This window comes from Anopheles coustani, chromosome X (assembly GCF_943734705.1).
Source record: "Anopheles coustani chromosome X, idAnoCousDA_361_x.2, whole genome shotgun sequence".
NCBI classification, from domain to species: domain Eukaryota; kingdom Metazoa; phylum Arthropoda; class Insecta; order Diptera; family Culicidae; genus Anopheles; species Anopheles coustani.
The window spans coordinates 15,559,580-15,580,603 of record NC_071290.1 but is presented as its reverse complement, the minus strand read 5'-3'; the positions used below and the strand labels follow the sequence as shown (position 1 = coordinate 15,580,603).

The 21,024-nt window shown below is 46.1% G+C and overlaps 2 protein-coding genes across 4 annotated transcripts; one reads left to right on the top strand and one right to left on the bottom strand.

Moving 5' to 3' along the window:
- Nucleotides 1-704: 704 nt before the first annotated feature.
- LOC131269658 (alanine aminotransferase 1) lies at nt 705-13,155 on the bottom strand. Its single transcript, XM_058272135.1, has 5 exons — nt 12,904-13,155; nt 8,403-9,021; nt 8,135-8,224; nt 1,914-3,000; nt 705-1,840 (listed from the first exon to the last, which is right to left on the bottom strand). The coding sequence occupies exons 2-5, from the start codon at nt 8,727-8,729 to the stop codon at nt 1,692-1,694; spliced, it is 1,653 nt and encodes a 550-aa protein (XP_058128118.1). The 5' UTR covers nt 8,730-9,021; nt 12,904-13,155; the 3' UTR covers nt 705-1,691.
- Nucleotides 13,156-14,526: 1,371 nt separating this feature from the next.
- On the top strand, nt 14,527-18,528 carry LOC131269657 (protein deltex-like). 3 transcript variants are annotated; one of them, XM_058272134.1, is made up of 4 exons: nt 14,527-14,551; nt 15,090-16,339; nt 16,429-16,571; nt 16,642-18,528. In XM_058272134.1, exons 2-4 carry the CDS (start codon nt 15,101-15,103, stop codon nt 16,937-16,939), a joined length of 1,680 nt encoding a protein of 559 aa, XP_058128117.1. In that variant the 5' UTR covers nt 14,527-14,551; nt 15,090-15,100; the 3' UTR covers nt 16,940-18,528. The 3 variants fall into 3 exon arrangements, with proteins under 3 accessions (XP_058128117.1, XP_058128114.1, XP_058128115.1); XM_058272131.1 differs by having other exon boundaries at nt 15,090-16,345; XM_058272132.1 differs by lacking the exon at nt 14,527-14,551 and adding an exon at nt 14,912-15,014 and having other exon boundaries at nt 15,090-16,345.
- Nucleotides 18,529-21,024: the final 2,496 nt, after the last annotated feature.

Below are 21,024 nucleotides of genomic sequence, written 5' to 3'. Positions count from 1 at the left end.
CCTTTGGTACTTTTGGAATGAGTCTGTATAATTTTCATAATTTGTATGTTACAGTGTTTTTGGCACGGTCGACGGAAGGCGGAACCGATGTGTCGTTTGTTATATTTTTGTTCGTACAGAGTTTGTCCAATACTTTCCAATATTTGTTTAGTTTTTAGCATTCAGAAGCGGCAAAAGGTAGGTAGACATAGCAACAGCAATCCCTATGGAAACGATGGGAGTCTCCGGAAGGGGAAATAAACAAGCAAGCAAATCCATACACCATGAACCATCTTTTCCTACGGCTCGCATCATTATCCTGTGAAGTGTAGAAAAATTATTGTCTAGTTTCATTCCGTCCTTCCCTTCCGGTCTGATCCTATCCAGCGTTCCAGGAGTTTTCTTTCATTTACTCACTGTCCGTCTTTTATACCTACGCCAAAACAATCACTTTTCAACTTTCAACCGATCAATCAGGCTTTGATTATGTGTTTTTTTGTGGCTTCGTTTAACCAAACAAGCTTATTTAAATTTTCTCTATTCTGCCAATTATTGCTCAAATTTTAATTAACGTTGCTTTGCTTTTCCTTCTTCTCATATTCATAAGCATCACATATTTATTCGCTTTATGATAAAAAACATTTGTAATGGCAACGTAAAATGGAAAAGGTATGTAAAAGATGGAAAAAACGCTTCCAACCACGTTATTATTGCGAAATACGATTACGATTTTCGTCTCGTTTTATTGGTCCGCACGCACCGGTGCGCATAAAGCATACAAACAATAGATCTATACATAGAGGAAAAAAAAAACATTTTAAAAACAGAAACAGACATTTTGTGATGCATATTTTAAGAACTGCGTTTACCCTTGTTGCATGAAAGCCGAGGTTTGGACTTTCGCGTTTTCTTTTCGCTTAAAGTTTGCCTACCGTACGCGACGGTTGCAGGGGCGAGATATATACTTATATAGTGCATACACGTACATTAAACACACACTGGACAGACACGGTGACTAAGGGAACGATTTCATGTTTAAAACGACTATACTTCAAAACAGCTGCGGGGTAGCACCACTTGGATACTATTGTAAATTGCCTACAATCTACGAGAAATCTTGATTAACCACCTGCTTTCGGCATCTCCTTACACCGCTTATCCCTGTCCGCTCGCCCCAGACGCCGCGTTGCTTGCGTGCGCTAAGCCCTTCTTTTCTCCTATCTGCCGCAATTTGATTGCTTCGAATAATATTATTTTGGAATTTCTTTTTCGACGCTTTCGACTCAATAACGGAACTAAACAAGACGCTGAGATAATGCAGGTATGCACAGCCGAACGATTGATAGCGCGTAATGCTCCGGCTTCCGGCTTCCGGAATTGAGTCAAACGGTCACCGCAAACTGCATCGATTTCCGATATGTGTACCAATGTGTGTATGTGTGTATTGTGTGTGCTCCATCCGTCGGGCCTTGTCTGTACGCCAACTTTTTCCACCACTCCTCACCCTCGGCAAGTGGTCATCGTTCTTATCTTAGTAAAAGTGCATTCGCTTTCCGGGTGTTTCGTTGTTGTTTCGCTAAAGACGGCGCGTAACGTTTGCCGTGTGTGTTGCATGTGTTTGTGACTATGTGTGTGTGTGCGTGTGTCTCACGGGTTACGGCATCCAGATGCGAAAAGCGAAATAGACGCGACCGGGGCCCCCCGACCGAGGATTACTTGTACTTCGCCAGGAACTTCTCGTGGAACGACTTGAACAGTCCGAGCATCTCCTTCAGCTTTTCCGGCTGGGGCAGAATGGTGGTGCGGAAGTGGTACGTTCCTGGGCGCTGTCCGAAGCCGGAGCCGGGCACGATGCAGATACCTAGAGTGGGATGAGACGGAATCGGTTAGCGTTACCGAGAAGAAATGTTTCGCTGGGAGAAAGTGTCTCTTACCGGTTTCCTCGAGCAGCTGGAATGCGTAGAAAGTGTCGGCCGGCTTACCGTCCGCCTTGGCCGCCTCGAGCGCCTTCGGGGGCAGCCGGATCTGGGGGAACGCGTACATGGCACCCTGCACCGGATTGCATGAGAAGCCCTCGATCGAGTTGAAGGTGCGGGCGACCAGCTCGGCCCGGTCACGGAGCGACTCGAGCACGGCCGCCTTCTCCTTCGCGAACAGTTCGTACGAGGGTTCGCCGGGCCGGGGCGGGTTGACCACGCAGTCGAGCACGGCCTGGCCGGCGGTGGTCGGGCAGAGCTGGGCCGAGATGCACTTCAGCAGCATCGCCCGCACGTCCGGGCACAGGTTGACGATCTCGGCGTACCCGCCGCGAATGCCGCACTCGCCCATGTAACCCTTCGAGCAGGACATGAAGCTGCACAGCTCCATCTTGCTGTACGGCTCGCCCATCTCCATCATGACGCGCTTGAACGAGTGGAACTTCGAACCAGCCTCGTACACGTTGTCCTGGTACACCTCGTCGGCGAACAGCACCAGCCGCTCGCGCTGCGCAAACTTGATGATCTGCTCGATGTTGTCGCGCGACAGCACCTGGCCGGTCGGGTTGCCCGGGTTGATCACAACCAGAATGCGCGGGGCCGACGTCTTGCGCGCCTCCGCCAGCGAGCGCTCCAGCTCACCAATGTCCAGGCCCCACTTGTTCGCCTCGTCCAGGTAGTAGCCGATCTGCTCCATGTCAAACTCGGCGATCGTCGCCGAGTAGAGCGGGTACTGCGGGATCGGGATCATCACGCCCGGCTTCTTGCCGTCGATCGGGCAGCGCAGCAGCGCCATCAGCACCTTGATGCCGCCGGACGCGCCCGCCGACAGGATGATGTTGTTCCAGTCGGCCGGGATGCCACCGTCGCGCCGCTCGATGTACTCGGCCGCGTGCCGCCGGATCACCTCGATTCCGGCCGAGTCGGAGTACGAGCCCACCGAGCCACCCTTGCAGCCGTCAAGGATACCTTGCGCACGCTGCTTCGCATCCTCCGGGATGTTCGGGTCCTTGAACAGCGGCGGATAGGACACCAGTCCGAGCACCTGCAACCACATGAAGGGAATGCTATTACTATTTTGTTCATCTTCTTAAACGTTCACCGATGCCTCTCGGTTCTTATAGATACAAATAGTAACCATTTGGTAGGAAGGTGAAAATAAATTGTGTGTGTGTGTGTGGCACCCGGTGCAAATGAAGGTGCGATAATCCAGCATCGATAATAATAATGGATGCTGGATGAAACAAAGGCTCCACAGACAAAAGGACTTGACAGATCGAAGAGCGATAGATGTTAGTACCGGTACGAACTTTACCACGTGCGGAACGATCTGAACAAATGAAGAGATAGTTAAGTTAAATAAAGAAATATAGCAAGTGAAAAAAAGAAACCAACTTAGGTACAACAGTATGAATTAATTGTACTATCATATTATTCGTAATCCAACAGTTGGAGGCCTCTTTAGAACGAACGTAAACATTATTTAATCATCTAAAAAATGAGTACTTCTTTTACGTTTTAGCTTCCCCTCCCGAGGTTACTTTTGCGGAGCTTAGAATCCTCTCTAGAATGTCTATATTCGTCTATATTCCTCGTAGAATCATCTTACCGGAAAAAGACCTTTGCTGATCTTTCTGAAAAGAAGAGTGCGATTAAATTGAGTCCATACCGTCTTCACAAGCGAAAGGTCAAAGGGAACAGTATCGAATACATCGTTCACCGTACAAAACCATCCGGCAACTCCGTGCAATTAAAAGCAATTCGCCAATCGACGCCACCATATCACGCCATCCATCCGGAAGCGTAAACAATTCCATTAGAGACTCTAGCAGCATAATATTCCGATAGGCGAGTCACTCGTGATGGCGTGATGGCAGCACCAACCATGCCAAACCCATACCAACGAACCGAAAGGGCCGGACGCGGCTTGGTTGATGAACGACGCCATTGGAAACCTAAGTCATTTTTATCCATTAACGATGTCCAGATGTTGAGTACGGTTGGGGAATCACAAGGTTAAACCCCAGGCGGGCCCAGTAACAGCTATAAATGGGCTCCAAATGTGTGTCTTTAAAATTTGCTATATGGAGTGTCACGCTGTGGACGTGATGCGACCGGAGAGCGACGTTATCGCCGTCCGGGGCAGTTCGCCTGACTTACATTTCATTTTCTAATTAGCTCTTAGGCTGTTGCAATAAAACAACAAAAAAATGGTTGCCCTCGGGTTTGCCCGGCAGTAGAGGCAGTCGGGTAGGAGCATACAGTTACTCCCAAAAGAGACGGTACAGAATCAAATTCGCCGGTTGACCCCGAATATGTTGCGAACATTGCAAAGGGAAGTTGTAGAGGCACAGTATACCTATCAAATAATCCTTACACTTATCATCTTCACACATTGATAAGAACTTATATGCTACTTCGAAGTATAAAAATCTGCAGTATCGCAATTGATCTTCTGAGTTTAATTCCTACTGTTTTCCTAGCTGTTATACAATCTAATTAATATGATTCATCGATTAGTTATGACATTTTTTTTCAATGTTTCTTTACAATATTATCTGAATCAATATTAAACTCTGAACAACGATTTATTCACAGCATTTTTTACAGTTGCTCGTAATTTACAAGGGTATTTTGACAAAAAAAAAGTTTCAAGTACGCTTTGACATGCTTATTAAAAATATCAGTGCCCATAAAAATAAAATTAAAACATAACTCATTAAAAATATCAGTGCCTACTTGACCAGCTGGCAGTTTAACTTATGGATTCTGATGGTGCACGAACACTTTTCAGACCACCGCGTGTTGTGGTGTTTAATTTGTTTGTGGCTCAACACTACGAAATAAACATCTTACTTCGGTTTTTTTGATAGGATTTATGTTCCTTGAGAATGCTCCTGCAATTTTCGGGACACGAATCGAGTTGGTCAAGATATTTGGGGTCAAGTGGGAAACTTAACTGTGTACCTTCACTTTGGGGAGTAACTGTATAAAAAAACCGCGACCCTTGTATCTATTGCGTGATTCCTCTTGCTTTGGGACGGACGGTAGCTGTTGCTACAAGGTGGAACACCGATAGCAAATCACGAGTGGCATCAGGTCGGTTGCGGTGTCATTGCCTTATCGTTCCCGGGCGGTTTGGCGTACGACTCAATATCGGCCTATCGTGGCGATGAGTCTCCGAGCGGCTCGTGCCGTTAAAACAAGGAATTTGCGTCTCGCCTCTTCTCGCACTTCATCGCTAATTTGAGTGGCATTATGTTTATGGACCATTTTACACCCTAGCAACCAGACATAACCAACAAGTTGTGTGGGTAGGTGTTCGTTCCCAAAATGGGCATTCTAATCACCGACCGTCGCTGGGACAATCCGTCGATATTGTTTGAGATGGTGCGAATTGGACAGTTGCCAAGATGATAAGCTTCTCCTGGAGAGATTCAGGAAAAAAAACAAGTGAAAATGGCCCGCGGGGGACAGATAATGACCCCCAAGGAATACACTCTTCCGTACCCACGCACATTCAAAATAGACATGCCAGACTGCGCTACCAAGGGCCTGTTGTTCGGCTCTGTATCTTTTCAGTAATTTCAACCATCTCTTTGTACACAGCGCGGAACAACGCTTCGAACGCGTAAACAACAACGGCTCGAAACGAGCGCTTGCCGATACTAAGAGACAAACAGAAATGAAAAACAAAACAACACGAATGTGGTCGCCAGAGCGTTCTATCGTACAGCAATGCAATCGGCTCGATCTCGAGATCGGTTCGGGACACCTTTGTTGGTTTGTCTACTGCAATCTCATTTACATTCTGATGACGCTGCAAATGGAACAAAATTCATATTGAAAAACCAAGGGGGTATCATCATTTTCCTTATCAACTCCCACTTGAACAGCTTGTTGAAGAATCTGTTTCTTCGAGGTGTTAATTTAGTACTAATGCCTTCACCTTTGGACAATACGGATTAAGCATAATGGGAATAGGTTAAATTCTCTTAGGATTTTCTTGCACATTCTATTTCCCAAAACCGCTTTCCTCTTGAAATAATGGTAGTTTATTTACGGCACATAAACAGTGAAACCATTATTTATCTAAACTGTGTTCTGTAGTACTGTTTGTTTCTCCCTCTATTGTTCTGATGAGTTTGTTTTAAGTCGGATTAATATTTGTGTTTTGTCTACAACTATAGTTTTAACAGATGGCTTCTACCAACTACAGTATTTTACAGTTTCCAATGGTTTTCATTCACAGAAAACATCTGCGCCACGGGCTCGGAAATTCGGTCAGAAGGTAGAAAATCATTGCCATTTAATACACAACAGGCAGGCTAGCGAAATTAATGTGTGAGAAAGAAAGAGTCAAAAATAGTATTTCAGTTTATGTTTCCGCAGGGGCACAACAAAGCAGCTCAGGCACGCGCGCTCGGCTACGCTCTAGGAATGTGCGTTTTTCTTGAGTCTTGGGCACAGTGGCCTGTATAGATGGATTTATACCTCCCATCCCTCCTTCCGGTCCGGAATGTTCGAGGTTTGCAACAAGAACACCCCGCCAGGACGGGGAAAATTGTTCTTTGCTTCGCCGCAGAGCAGAAGGTGCGTTATTGACACTGCGGCCATTTAGCGACATCTTGTGATAACGACGGCTCGGTATGCTTTCATCCCGCAATCGCAGTCACTTCCCCATCCGTAACATAACAGTCTCACGTGCAGGTCCACCCTACCTTTTCCGCGCGTGGCTGTGCGGAACAACTGCACTGGAAGGTACAAGGTAAATATGTGCCCCGGAGCGGAGCCGAGAAAACGTGAGCCGCCGGTTAGCACCGCATCACACAGCGGAGATAATTGTGGGCCGATTTCCTGTGCGACAGATTGTAACTAGACTAAGATAAACGGTTCACTACCAATCAACAACATGCTGTTCAATGTCTCAAAACAAAAATATTACCTTCGATAAACATGGTACGGCTTAACAACTGATAACGTCAATGAAAAATGCTAGCTATCAGCCGTCGATCTGTAAATAGGTGATAGGTTCTAATTAAAAGGAGACAATAAAACCACTCACGTTATTTGATATGAGTAGTCCAAAGGGAAAAGCATTAACAACTCTATGCTATAATGTTGTACTGATCTATAAAGCAGGCCGTTTTATCGTTCTATTTTTGTAACAAGAACGCCATTTATATACTGGTCATCTAACGTTCGATACTGTCAACTCCGCAGCAAACCCCACGCCCAAAAGGTCAGCGTGGTTGACCATCGAGCGCAAAACAATTCCTCGCGTGCCAATCGAAATCAATTCACGAACATAATTGGAGCACTTTTCCACCATGCAAGGCATATCCTCTCAAGTTGGTTGAAGTAACTTCTTCGCCTTTTATCAAACAATTACGCAATGACGTCGAACAAACGAAACCTTTAAGCTTTTAAAACGGAGGCAACTTTTTCTTCATTGCATTGCAGAGAGTAGGATTTTCTTCCGTTTCACGAAACCGAAAGAGAATTAGATGAACGTGGGTATGGAGCATCCACTGGTCGACCGGTTCCTGTTCCATCATCCGCCAAAAACCGGTTCTTCCACTTCGCAAATTTTGAACATTTCAATGCAAAATGCGAGACACGTGTTTGGAAGAACGCAACGAGCGTTCTAGTTTTCAGTGCGGCCAACGTGTAATAACTTCCTTTCTGCGACTCGGTTTTGCGTGATTACGTAACACGCCAGCACTCCAAAGGATCCCGCAGGTCAACGCCTTAACTGATGGGTTGCGGCATGTATGAAGGTGTGCACATTCAAATGTCACACCACTCGAACCCTCTCGGTTCTATTTTATTGCTTCGTTCGACGTTAAACGTTCGACATCTTATCCACCGGCAAAGGAACCGGAGTGAACGATAGCGTTCGACCGTACGCCCCAAAGGAGCTTTACGTTGATTACGGTGGTGTTGGTGTTGATAAGTGTGCTGCCCTCTTCCTTCAAGCGCCCCACCGGCGACTTCGGACTTTCGTTCTTGCACGCCCCACGTGGTAGGAAGGATATAGGACGCAGTTTACGTCACGTGGCAGCCGTTAGCTACCCGGCACTCCTGGCCGCACGGTTCCCCTCCCCCTTCGCGTCATGCGCACATCCAACTGTAAGGCACACACACGCACATACACAGTGAAATGTACAAACACTCACCTGGCGGATGAAGGTAATCGGTGGTTGGCCCATGGCGTGGCAGTCACCGATGTTGGCGCGGATTACTTCCTTGAACGGTTTCTTCGCACCCTGCACCGGTCGGTCGGTGGAAAGGAACCGTTTGTTGATGTCATCCATTGCCGCGTTGGGTGGGTTGCAATGGAGTGGAATAGAAATGAAGACGCAAAACACAAACATCGTCAGTTCATTTGGGAATTAGAATGTGGAGCACAATGGGGCCACAACAGGCCACCTCGCGGTTGCCTACCTGCTCCAGCTCCTTCTCGATCACACCGGCGCGGGCGACCAGCGGGCCACGGACCGCATACTCCATGGTTTTGATCGCCGGGTTGATGTTGTCGATTGACACGCATCGCTGCTGCTGCTGAACGCACGCCATCGTCACAATCGAGCGCCGGCTTTGCTGCTGCTGCTGTTGGGTCTGATTGATAGCGGACACGGTCGCTGGATGATGCTGGTGTGCTGATGAGGCCGCGCGTCCAATGCACACACTTCCCGGGCGCAGTAGTTGAAGGCCCCGAGAGCTCGCGGCACCACTCCTTTGACAGAGCGTCAGTGTTAGACTGAGCGTCATGGCTGGCGCGTTCGTTGGACTGGTCCCCTTTCGACAAACACTACACACCGGACGGACGGAGGCGAGGCGGGCGAAAACGGGCTGCTGCAGGGAGCAAACACACACACACACACACGAGCGCGTGTGATTGGGGCTGCCCTCGGCGAAGGGATCGACGCTTGAAAAAAGGGAGTTGTGTAGACGCGCTCGCGCTCTCGCGAAGTAAATCTCTTCCGACGAGCAATATCCGACTTATACGTTGGGCCCGGCTTGGCAGCGCCTTCTCGCCGCGATTCCTCTCCGCGGTTCGCGGCTTTTGTGTGCGGAATAAATAATTATTTATTTTTCGCGTCCGTTCAGTTGAACCGATGAAGCGCGCAAGATGAACGCCGAGAAAGAAAGCAAACGAGAAAGAAAGAAACGCGCTTGGGTTAGCATACATGAATTTTGGCACCCGAGCGAGGACACGTTTGCGGAAAACTATATTGAAAATCTATAAAAATAAAACATGTTAAAATATTTACATCCATGCGGCGAGGATGCGCTACCAATAGAGTGGAACCAATGTAATAAAAATACGTTGGATTTGCTTGGCCGCTAACTAATTATTTGGTGAATAAAAACCAATGAGTTACATCGGTAGTTATTCTGTTCTGCCCATGAACAACAAAACTAACATTTGTTTCATTTTTCAGAAAAGGCAGAACGTCTTCGGTGAGGATTTTTCCAAAAATTTGAGTAGTTGTGGAAATTTGACGACATCACAGCGAGAGTTAAGATGAGCTTAATGAACATTTAAAAAGGGTTTGCAATGTTTGCAACAGCCTCACAGATGTTTTACCATTTATGAACTAGGCATTAGTGAATAGATTAAAGTATCACAACTTCCGATACAATTGATAGCTACAATTTATTCCCTTGCGATGACAATTCAATCGGGAACCATGTTACAACATCGTCATGCTCTACTTTTTGGTTGCGTACGGAAACTTAAAGAAGTGTTTTGGGAGTATGAAGCGTGTTAAAGTAAATGAGTTCAATTGTTACTGTACAAGGGTTGTTCATTTTTAGTGGTTACAGCCAAACCCAGTAAGTACCGACCACTTTCCTCTGCTACAAACAGAGTTGGTCAGGAGTTGTTCCACCATACTACAAACACATGCTAGTCGTGGAACATAAGGTGACCCGACAGGACAAGGATCCCTTTTTATCAATTAAGCATACCAGCCACTCGAAGAATGAATTTTGGTAGTAATGCAAAACAGGACTATCAGACCATTAACATTTTTTGTGTAAAACAACCTCAACATAAGATCAATCGGAAAATGTAACGTTGCCCACGATACACGAGAAAAGCAGGCTAAAATTGGATTTCAAAATTAAAACAAAAATTTGCCGTCAAATTCTAGTGCAGCGAAAGCTTGGAAAAATAAATGTTGTTGTGGTACAATGATGTTGATTGGTACAATTACTAATATCATACAATTTGGGATAGTTTAGAGTCGTCTACAATTAAAGCATTCCTATACGTACGCAGTGTACGACAATTTAGATTATACATGATGAATAAATTAAATGTTCAACCAAATATTATGCTCTAGAAAATATCATTCAAATCGACAAATTAATTTGTGAAGTCTACAGGTCACAATCAGACAACCAATCCATTATACCGTTATCTATACAACCAGTGGCTGTTGTTTAACTACTGAACAATTGGTTGCCTTATGTGTTACCTATTTTTCACTGTACACTCGGAAGCAAAAACCTCTGCTGTGCATATAATTTACGTCGTTTCATCATACCCGACGCTGATTTCGATGCGGCATCTAAACCGACCCAACGAAACGAGTTCGCGAATTGCGGAGGCAATAACAGCGCTTATCGCTACCAGCTGACAGTGATGATCAGGACGAGCAGAAGGGTGCAATGTTCAAACTGCGTCGAGTGCCAAGGGAGTGGAGACGAGAACGCATCCAGCCCCGGCAAGGGATTCATCATCCAAAGTGTGCCAGGGGCAACTTTCAACGGCACATTTTTTCATGCATCCCGCAAGCCGCACTAGAACGCGCCACGATGTCCGCCGCTGATAATAAAAACGGTCAGCATCAACGCCTGCTTGATAGTTGTCTCCGTCGTGCATGACCTTTTGTCCGCTACCCCCGGGCCGTCTACCTATCTCTATCGTGCTTATCACTTATGTACGGTTGAAGTGATATGTTTGATGGAAGGTTTTACTTCTTCTCGTCCGAACTCAAGATAACAACCTGGAGTGGAGCGAAAGATATTGCTTTTCGAAAGTTTTATACACGTTTAATCTAGCTCGACTTATTTTTTCATTTAAATTGCTCACCACTCCTTAAGGAAGCATTATCTTCAATAATTCCATAATAATACGAAGAGTTTCGTAGTATATTAGATGCTGTAGAGAATATCTATATATCTTTTTCGAGCTATTTTATGAGCATTTAGATTTGAAAACAACTACATTCCATAACTAGCATAAACGTTAAGCCATTTAGAGCGCACCAAGAGTACAAACATCTTAACTTGCTCTGTTCAATCCTGGTGTGAGTGATACACATGTAACAGAAACATTTGTAATAAAGTGATAATTGTGTTAAGAAGGTTTTCAAAGGATTGTTAGATCTGCCTGACACGAAGCAACGGAGATGTTAATTTAAGGTGACAAATGAAAAATAAGTCGACTTTATAAAAAAAAACATCATTTCCTGTTTGCTTTCGTGCGTGGGCGTAAATAAGTTTGTCTTCCTACTATAGACCTGAGGGAGGCGAAAAGCGATCGATTATGCGACGTGCTTGAACCGGAGCAACGATGACTTAAATTAATAATTCTGCCCTATACATCCCTCAGCTAGATGCACGGAGCGATCATCTATTTCTACCCTAGATCTACTAAAGCACTGGTCCAAAGGGGGCGAATATCATCAACTGCAACATCAAACATCTGTTCAAACGTCGCGTCCACCGCTGGCCGGTGTCATGCGGGAGTTATTTTTAAAATGTGTTGCTCACTCCGATCTTGGCGGGCCTTGTCGGCTTTGCCGGTATATTCGCTTGGCAAAGATTGGTGAATCTGACGCCCCGCTGTCCCTTTCTTATAATGGTGGTTGTTGCTGCGCAGCACTTCGAGCGCGTGGGACGCATTGAGCGTTACAGCGGTATGACATATACAATGCGTGGTCGATTGGACGCTGTCCGGGATAATACTCTCTATGCGCGTCCACTCTTACGAAGCCGTTACCCATCTTCGGTAGCCGTCGAGAGTTTCTATCTACAATAGTGAGACAAAATGTAATCTTATTTGGTAACATCTTCAGGAAGGTTCGAAAAATACAACACGAAACATTGTGTCTATCCGGCGTATCCTTCTACCTTCTCCCATCCCGCGGAGCGAGGTAAACCTAGTTCTGTGCCAAGGGTGCCGTGATGTACCACCAGCTCGGGCACGTCGATAGTTTGCTAGTGTTGCCAATGTCTTATGAGCACTACTACGTGAGTGTGTGGTGTGCAATTCCGTTATGCAATCTGCTCGGTTACAATTTCAGGGGTCGATTGATAGGCCCATAGGGCTGCGAGGATGCAGTGGGACAACAAGTTAATGCCAGTAATTCACCTTTAATCTCCTCTGTCACTGACCTTGTTCGCTAAAATGGTCCCTAAAATTTGCAATATTTAATTAAATAAGCTGCAACTTAAAAATCTGCAAAGCCAATTGATTATAATACGGTTGCCTATTGTGCGACGTGTTCCAAGATTCAGCAACGCATGCTGCCAGGACAATTTTACCAGGGATACCATTTTAAAACCCCTTACCCTGTTCGCGTCCAATGTCTGCCGGCGTTGGAAGTGATCGACTTTCCGAATTTAACACCCGGTTCAACGTTGTTGAGATCAGGTGATTTGGCAGACAGCATGGAATTCTGGTGATGGTGCTACCTGGCCAGCCAATGCAGATAGAGGTCGGTGTTGCGGCTCGATATTTGCTGCCGTTCGCATATTTTTGTTTTCGACAATCTGGCAGGTATGATTTCGATGAGAAGAAGCTTGCTTGGAACCACGCAAAATAATTCGGTTCACTTCGTCATATTGTCATATAACGCACTTTTGGCGAAAGGTGCCATAGTAACGGACACGCTGCATGTTTGATTGTGGATGAGCAATGGATACATACCTGATTCTGTTGTTGGTGTGGCCTACACAAAAAGTCCTGCACGTCCAGAACCGCCGGTCTGGAGATGAAACGCTCAGGACGCACAAAAAGTGCGAGGAAGATAAGGAACAACTGTTTACCGCGAACTAAATCCGAGGACCACTTCAGTTAATCTCGCGAGTTGGCAATAGACTGGCTCACCACAAACCGCGAAGGTAGCAGGTTTCGCTTGAAGGTATATGCACCATTACTTTGTAACGGGGTACGCATCGAGGCACCATGGCGGGCGGGAGCAAGCGCCGTAGATGGTCGCGAAAGCATTTGACATTTGCTGATACACTTGGCCTACTGCGATGGGAAAGAGAGGTGCTTGTGTTTACCAAAAAATTGTACAAACTCCTGCTGTTTGCAAAGGATGGTTAGCTCTGCAGAAGCAGAAAGACGACCACAGTAACTTGACAGCAAGGTCTATACAAGAGCGAAAGCCCCATGACGTGCATGACAGCTAGGGCTTCATGAAATATTTCTGACTTTGCCCAAACGTCCACATCTGGATGAAGCGATGAACAAATCGATTGTATGTCAAACTAATGAGTTCATTTTGATTGCTTTACCAGTTAAAAATGGAAATTTATAAAGTGTTGGGCTAGCTTTTTACTGCAGTGTTGGGCCAATCCGTTCTTGGTTTATGATACTTATAAAAAATAGCATGACATCAATCATGGTCGTTAAGGCTGATTCGCACGTCGGCAAGTGGCAAGTGCAAGTGGCAAGTTGCCGCGTACCTACCCTGTGCGAATCAGGACCAAGCAAGTGGCAAGTGGCAAGTAGCTACTTGCCAGTGGAATAGAACCGAGTCTATTTTTCAGGCAAGTAGGTGGATGTATTGGTTGACAACTCGTGTAAATACAAGATGTCAAACAAAAACTGTTTCATTTTCGTGATTTGTTTAGGACAATTTTCGACTAATGTTCGAGAAATATTATTTGATCGTATCGTTGATCAATATTTTTATTTATTGATGATGAAATAATGGTAAAATAAAATTTAATCGTTATTGTGTACTTGTGTGAGTGATCTAGTTACCGGCAAGTACTTGCCTGCAGTGCGAACGGCTACTTGCCACTTGCCTGCTTACTTGCCACTTGCACTTGCCGACGTGCGAATCAGCCTTTAAGAAAAGTGAAGAGGTCCGTGACAGCCGAGCGGTTACGCCGCTTAGAAAATCGTCCCACGAGCGCCAAGCCGCTCTCTCGAAGGCGTTTATTTTCATTTTCATTCATATCAAATGAAATAAATTGAACCTTTGGCGTAATATGTATGAAAACTGACAGCTCGATTCGTTCGGATTGATACGATCGAAGTCCGTGCTGAGGCTGATTAAGTTTGAATTTTATAAAATAAGTCTACGAATCCCTCATACTGTATTTCTTGGTTTATTGGCTAGAACAGTGTTGGACTAATTTTAAATAACTAAAAAATATTTTATTATTAATTTATCTGTCAGTTGCGTCTGTCATTCTGTCAGACTGATCTTTAAATTAATTTGCTGTCAGCTGGGATGCGTAAGCTGGTATGCGTGTCGGAACGCCATCTTTAATGGCTACTTGTTGAACGCCATCTTTACCTAACTAAGAACCGTTTTACACTACGAGTAGCGTAGGACGAGGTAAGTGCTGTGATTTAAAATAAAATAATGCAAAGAAAGCGTGCTCTTGGCGTGGTGCGGCATTTGAAAGTGTGCAATAAGTGATAATTTGAATAAAGCCATAGTTTTCTAAATACATTATCTATTGGCGAAATACAAACCCGAACTGAATGTGCGATGTGACGAAGTGCGTTGAATTCGATCGTGCAAGCGAATGTTACAATATCGTGTGGTCAATCAATCAAATATAAAAAAAAATAGTGTATGCCTTATTTCAAACGAAACACCAGTAGGAAAAATTGGTGGGCTCCTTGTCATCGGCATGCAATCAAAATTCAACAATAAAATAAAACTACAACCAACCACCTGCGTGCGTAGATCAGCGGAATGTGATGCCTTACTGTTTGAAGGGCTGAGAAAAACATTGTGTTAATCGAAATCAATTACCTTTCGTGAAATTCGCGGAATTTCCTTTACCATTGCGGTATTCATGGCCTACTTGTCGATGAGCATTTGCACGGCATTTATCTAATTCTATTGAAGTCTTTCCGTTTTTCAGATACCTGGTCCATGGCGCTGCAACACAATCCTCCGGTACGCTACATGGCCGTTGTGTGGGAGGCATTTTATCCAGAATTTTCCCTCTGGTTCCCATACGCGCCGATGGTGTCTCGCTTTGTGGAACGCGCCGCCAGAAGCCAACTCTCACGCGTCGAGCTAGCCGACAGTGATCCGGATCTCTACGGTCGCCATGTCAGCCTGGTTGATTTGAAAGAGTATAGCCCCACGGGGACTAGGGACGTACGCCGCTCCATTTACCAGCAAAAGGATTCGATCGAATCGTCACAGTTCCAGATGCCTTTCACTGGATGGGTTTGCTTGCCCTATAACGTGCAGCAGTTCGTCGACCATGCCTACAATAATGGCAAGAAATCCATCGATCTGTCGAAGACCAGCGAGAGGGTGGAAATTTACATTTCATTTCCATCGCCTTTGCTGTATCATACTGCGTCGGGTACGGTATACCCTTTTCGCCGAGTCGCCGATTCGTTCCATTACACGACCACCCTTTGGCCACGCTTATCGACACCGGCGCAATCGTCATCATCCATATCCCCATCTTCGACGACTACCTCGCTGAGTAATTATTCAACCGAGTCGAACGTAGCAGAGCTGCAACAATCTACGAGGAGCCTGGAGAAACAAGACGCTAGGGGACAACAGTGCCACCAAGCGACGGCCAACAATAGCCTGCAGCTTCAAGCGCTACAAGAGCAACGTCACGTGTCCGGCTCGGGCTCGGTCGTGAAAACAATCTCCAATTTTTTCTTATATCGTCAGCAGCATCATACGCACGAGCAGCCAACAGCCAATGTAGGGCAGGTCGAGTTGCCGGCTCCCGAAGCGTTTGGTGCTCCCGTACGTCAGCTCTTCGAAGATCGGCTGCATCTGCGCCATATGAAGGTACAGGTTATCAACCTACACGACATTAAAGAGTTCGATGCACTTGGTGCCGGATGGGTGGCGCCACTGGATGGTCCACAGCCGGGCCCTTCCACGCTGAATCGCAATGCCACTTCCGTTTCGTTGCCATCGCACGCCGCACTGCAGGATATGTTCAATCAGCTTGGCAAATACATCAAACCGATCGACGTGGTGCCGGCATGGAAGCAACCGTGCCCGGTATGTCAGTTGCATATGGTCGATGACGGGGAAAATCCGCCCAAGTCACTGACCCGCTGCCAGCATGTGGTGCACCTGATGTGCTTTATAAAGCTGATAAAACAATTCACGGATAAAAAGACGCTTGTGTCGGTAAGTTTGTGCCGACATTATTACTGCTTGTTACTCACTCCGATAATCCGATGCATTGTTGTGTTATTCTTCTCCCCTACCAGTACTATCATATCCGGTGTCCATCGTGCCATGTCACTTACGGGACAAGATTGGGCAATCAGCCGGAAGGTTCGATGGAATGGAGCATCCAGCCGTATGAGCTTGTCGGACACGACGGTGCACCCACAGTTGTCATCACCTACAAGTAAGCCATCACTCGGTGCAGAGCTGTAACGTGCAACTAAGCTAATTTATCCATCCGTGTTCCGTAACAGCTTCCAGTCGGCGGTGCAGAGTACTCACCATCCACGCCCGGGTAAACAGTACTTTGCCGTCGGATTTCCTCGCCAGTGCTTCCTGCCGTACGACTACCACGGCCGACTGATACTCTCGTTCCTGATTGAGGCATTCCGGCGCCGGCTGCTATTTACAATCGACCGGTCGACGACGACCGGTTTCGAGGACGTGGTGCAGTTTTGCGTCGATCAAAAGACGCGATCGAATCAGTTTCCCGATCCCACCTTTTTCCAGCGATGCCTGCAGCAGCTCGTCGATCTCGGCGTTGCAGATTAGTGGACGTAAGTTTCTGCCTTTTTGTCAAACCGATACGATATTGCGGGGAATGATTTGTCGGTGCTGGTTCACCCAAATTCGGACGGTCACTGACTATCGTTGAATTGATCGAAAAAGAGCCATTGACACTTGATGCCATCGAGTCTATCGAGATGCCTGCTGTTCGTTCTGCAATTAACTCCTCCCACCCCCACCCCTCTGTGATGGCGTCTCAGGATCGCTTCTGAATCTCTAGATACTCCGAATCTCTAAATACTCCCCCATCAATTGACTCCCTTATGTTATGCGTCTCAAGACAGTTTTATTTGTCGCTTCCTTATGTTAACTACAATCAAGTGATGTATACAAGACGCGGTAAAGAAACACGTGATACGAACTGAGGCAAACTGCCGTCTTCCAGCTACGGGGTCTTAGGGAAAACTTTCTCCGACCCCTACTCGTCACTTCCCACTTTGTGGAAGCCATGCCGTTGCAAAGTGATACAAAAGTATGATGCAAATAGTTTGCACTAAAGAACAGCACCGAAAATGGGCACGCTTTTCGCGAAGCCTTGACTACACACGAACCTACATAATGTTGTTGACGGTGCTCTTTGCGACCCGTTGTGGGGTTGGGTGCGGAATAGCTCTCAAAACCATGACTGAGGACATGATGTGGCCTAGCGCATTTGTGTACCATGTATGAAGTAATCGATACTTGTTCAAGTAGCACATTATTATGTTCCTTTGTTAATATTTTTCATCTCGAACTAGTTTCGTTATTAGAGTTTAAGATAGATTTACGTCTAGTTGATAACCAATAACCAGTGCCACGTATTTTATTGAGATTTGAGCCTAAAGCACGTTGCTGTCAGCAGCCTCCGGTTTCGGTGCGGTAAAACTTGTTTCCAGAGGGCGCTTTGGACCATTCGGCAGTAAGCCTCGGAAGCATTCCGTCAGTTGATCAGTACTGCCTTCCGATAATTCCCATTTCATACAAACTATTTATTTAAACATCCAGATCGGTGTGGAAAGTCTTCCAAGTATTTCGCTAGCGCTACCATTCGCATACTTTTCACTCACGTGCGCGACTGGTGGTGCAAGTATATTTTATGTTAGAACGAGATTAATGTTTCCATTAATAGTGTTAAGTATTTTTAACAACCCCTTTTTTGCTGCCTACTAGCCTACGGCCAATTGTGATTTGTTTTAGAATTGTGATTCGTGCTGGCGAACGGTTTATGCTTTCGTACGCGCAAGCGTATCGTCAATACCAACCAACGTGGATTCGAGAACTATGTTCGGATGGTAGTACAACGTCGTGAAAATTGAGGAAATAAAGTCCAATAGTTATAGATGCAAGTAACATGAGCAGCTGCTAGGGAACGATAACAAATCACTCAAAAATCAACATTGCATCCTTAGGCGATGCGGTGCGAAGTTGTTGTGACTGGGGCTGGGTTGGTGTGATACTCACCTAAGGCGCGTGATGAGCGTATTTTGCGTACGCTCGTACAGGGTATATTTCTAAGCGGCCATCGTCTCGGTCAACGATTCCCGTAACCGATCCGTGCAGTAGGAAGTAAGCAATACAAATACAACTATTAAAAAGGAAAACAAACAAATCCCTGCATCCTTTCTAAAACATGATCCGAATCGAAATCGGGTTGCGGTGGATAATGTCGCTCGGTAAATATGACTTTAAACAATCTATGTTGACGTAGGCATCTTGCATGAATTCAGCCCAGCGTTTGATATTAAATTTATTTGCTTATTCTCGTCTATGCTAGTATCTGGTCAGCACAAATAGTAAGCATACATAGATAACTTATACCCCCGTAAGATACAGTTGAGAGTAGATAAAGCAAGGTGAAGCAAAACGCCCCCCTTAAGCGGAAAACATTCACCACAAGAAAACACAGAGCACAACACAAGGTAGACCTTTTCAACATTTATTTCAATATGAAATACACACAATCGTGAGTTGATTTAGCTGGAACAGTGACATACTGAATATGTTTTGGTAAACTTACGTGTTTTGCCTTACATTTACAGCAGTGGATTCTACCCTACATAAGCCGGAGCATATTGCCTCCTGATGAGTATGTTTTTTAATGTTGTCTCGAGAGCCAGAATGCAAGGATTATTATGAATCCATTTCGAATCAGCATTCTTTAAGTATCACGTTTAGTATTTGATGAATATCTGCTTGTTGGAATACTTATTTAAACATTTGTTATAGCTTAAACTATTGTGACGAAACGTTACATGATTTCAGGCGTAATTTGCTTTTCACTGTTTGTTCCAGGACCCGTGAAATGTATTAATAGACGCGTATATGCATGTACTCCGCGTAAAAGGATGTATTAGACACGCTAATGTACATATTCTATAGCTAAATATGTTTTCAAATAACTTAATTTAGCTAAAAATATGCCACAAATTCCCGTAGTTGATAACCCCGTACAGAATAAATGCTGCAGTTGCATTCTTCGTCAGACGCATGTAGAATGGCGCTGTGACACCCGCCCCGGACAAGACGGGATGAACCGCAGATGTCATGCAGGATTAATGGCCGAAGAGCAAACACTCACTCGGCATTGGCCAACGGTAAGCCTGGCGCGACACATGACAAGCTGTCGCTCACGGTGGAGGCGGTGGAGGAGTAGTTCAGGTGCGTTTCTAATTGGAACACGAGCAGACAAGCCTGGGTGGCTGAAATAAAATAGGTATACAAGACTCACGGCGGTAGATAAAAGTCGTGGAGCTGGCCCGTACGGCGGTAAGTACGAACGGAGCAGCTTCAGCAACCGGGAGCAACCTGTGCCTACAGCTATCTTATTCTCCGGCGCAGGCGTAACGGGTGCACGTTGCACTGAAGCGAACTAACAGGTGAGTAAACGCTAGTCTGTTGCTGTTTTCTACTAAATTAAATCATAATGTAATGATTGTTTCGAAAATCTCTTATTTTTGTGAGTTCTTTCAAGTTAAAGATTAATCTCTTAGTCTGGTGATGTGCTTAGAGAGGTGTTTAGGAATGGCAGGTCTTTGAGAATTACGTTCAAGCCTCTCGCAGGGATGCACTGGTCGTCAGAAGGGCAGCCGTAGCTGTTTCTCGGTTCACATGGAACTTGCATCCATTAATGGAGCATATGCCAAACACCTCCCAATGAACGGCCTGGTATTGAAATGAGGTGCATCGGGCGTTCGGAAGCAGAATGTTCTCCGAGGAACGCTTGGGTGGCCCCTTGGGCAGAGCGCGATCCCGCCCGACCGTGTAGCACTTATTATTTCCTTGTCCATTAAGTGGACGCGTTGCTGCAACGGATGCATGTGTTCTTTTTTCCCCTTTCCGTTCGAGGTGTGGGCCCTTTTGCCTTCATGAGTTGCGCTGCGGAGGAAAGCCATGCGCAGGCGGACGCTGTAAAAGGGAAGTGGATAGAAAAGTGCACCACTAACGGGTTTGCGGGTGGGGTTCAACGCGCGATCGAGAGGGAAGGAGGGGTGGGGTGGCGTCTGTAGCGTCTATTTGTGCGGCCCGGCGAAGACGCCCTGGAATTTGCGGCAGATGATCGAGAGCGATATAAAAGTCAAACAAATGTGCGGAGCCCGAGAGAAAGAGAGGACGAGGGCCCTTCGAAGACGATGCCGGAGGGGGAAGAGGAAATGCTGGTCGGGAGGAAATGGAAATGGTAAGGGCAAACGAGAGCTAAATACGCGCCTTGCGTCTGTGTGTGGAAAATGATCGCGGGAGAAACGTGCCTTTTTTGTCTCAGCCCGCGCCGTCGCCGTCGTTGTCGTCGTCGTCGTCGTTGTCGTTGTTGTCGACTTCCAGCTTGGTTAGCTCGGTGGCACGCCACCCTCTATCAGTCGTTTGACAGCGGGTTTCCACAACTGAGCGAAAGCAACGCGCCCAAACGGTGTGTAAACCGCGGGCATCAGTTACGTGTATGTGTCGTGCAAGTGTTTTCTAGATTTGTTTGTTTGTTTGTTGACTTTGCCGTAAGGACTTTGGAACGTCGGCAGTCCCGCTTGGGATCCCCTCTGGGACTTGAACCGCAACACGGATGGGATGCCGGGCGAAGCAAAGGGTGAAGAAAGCGCAAC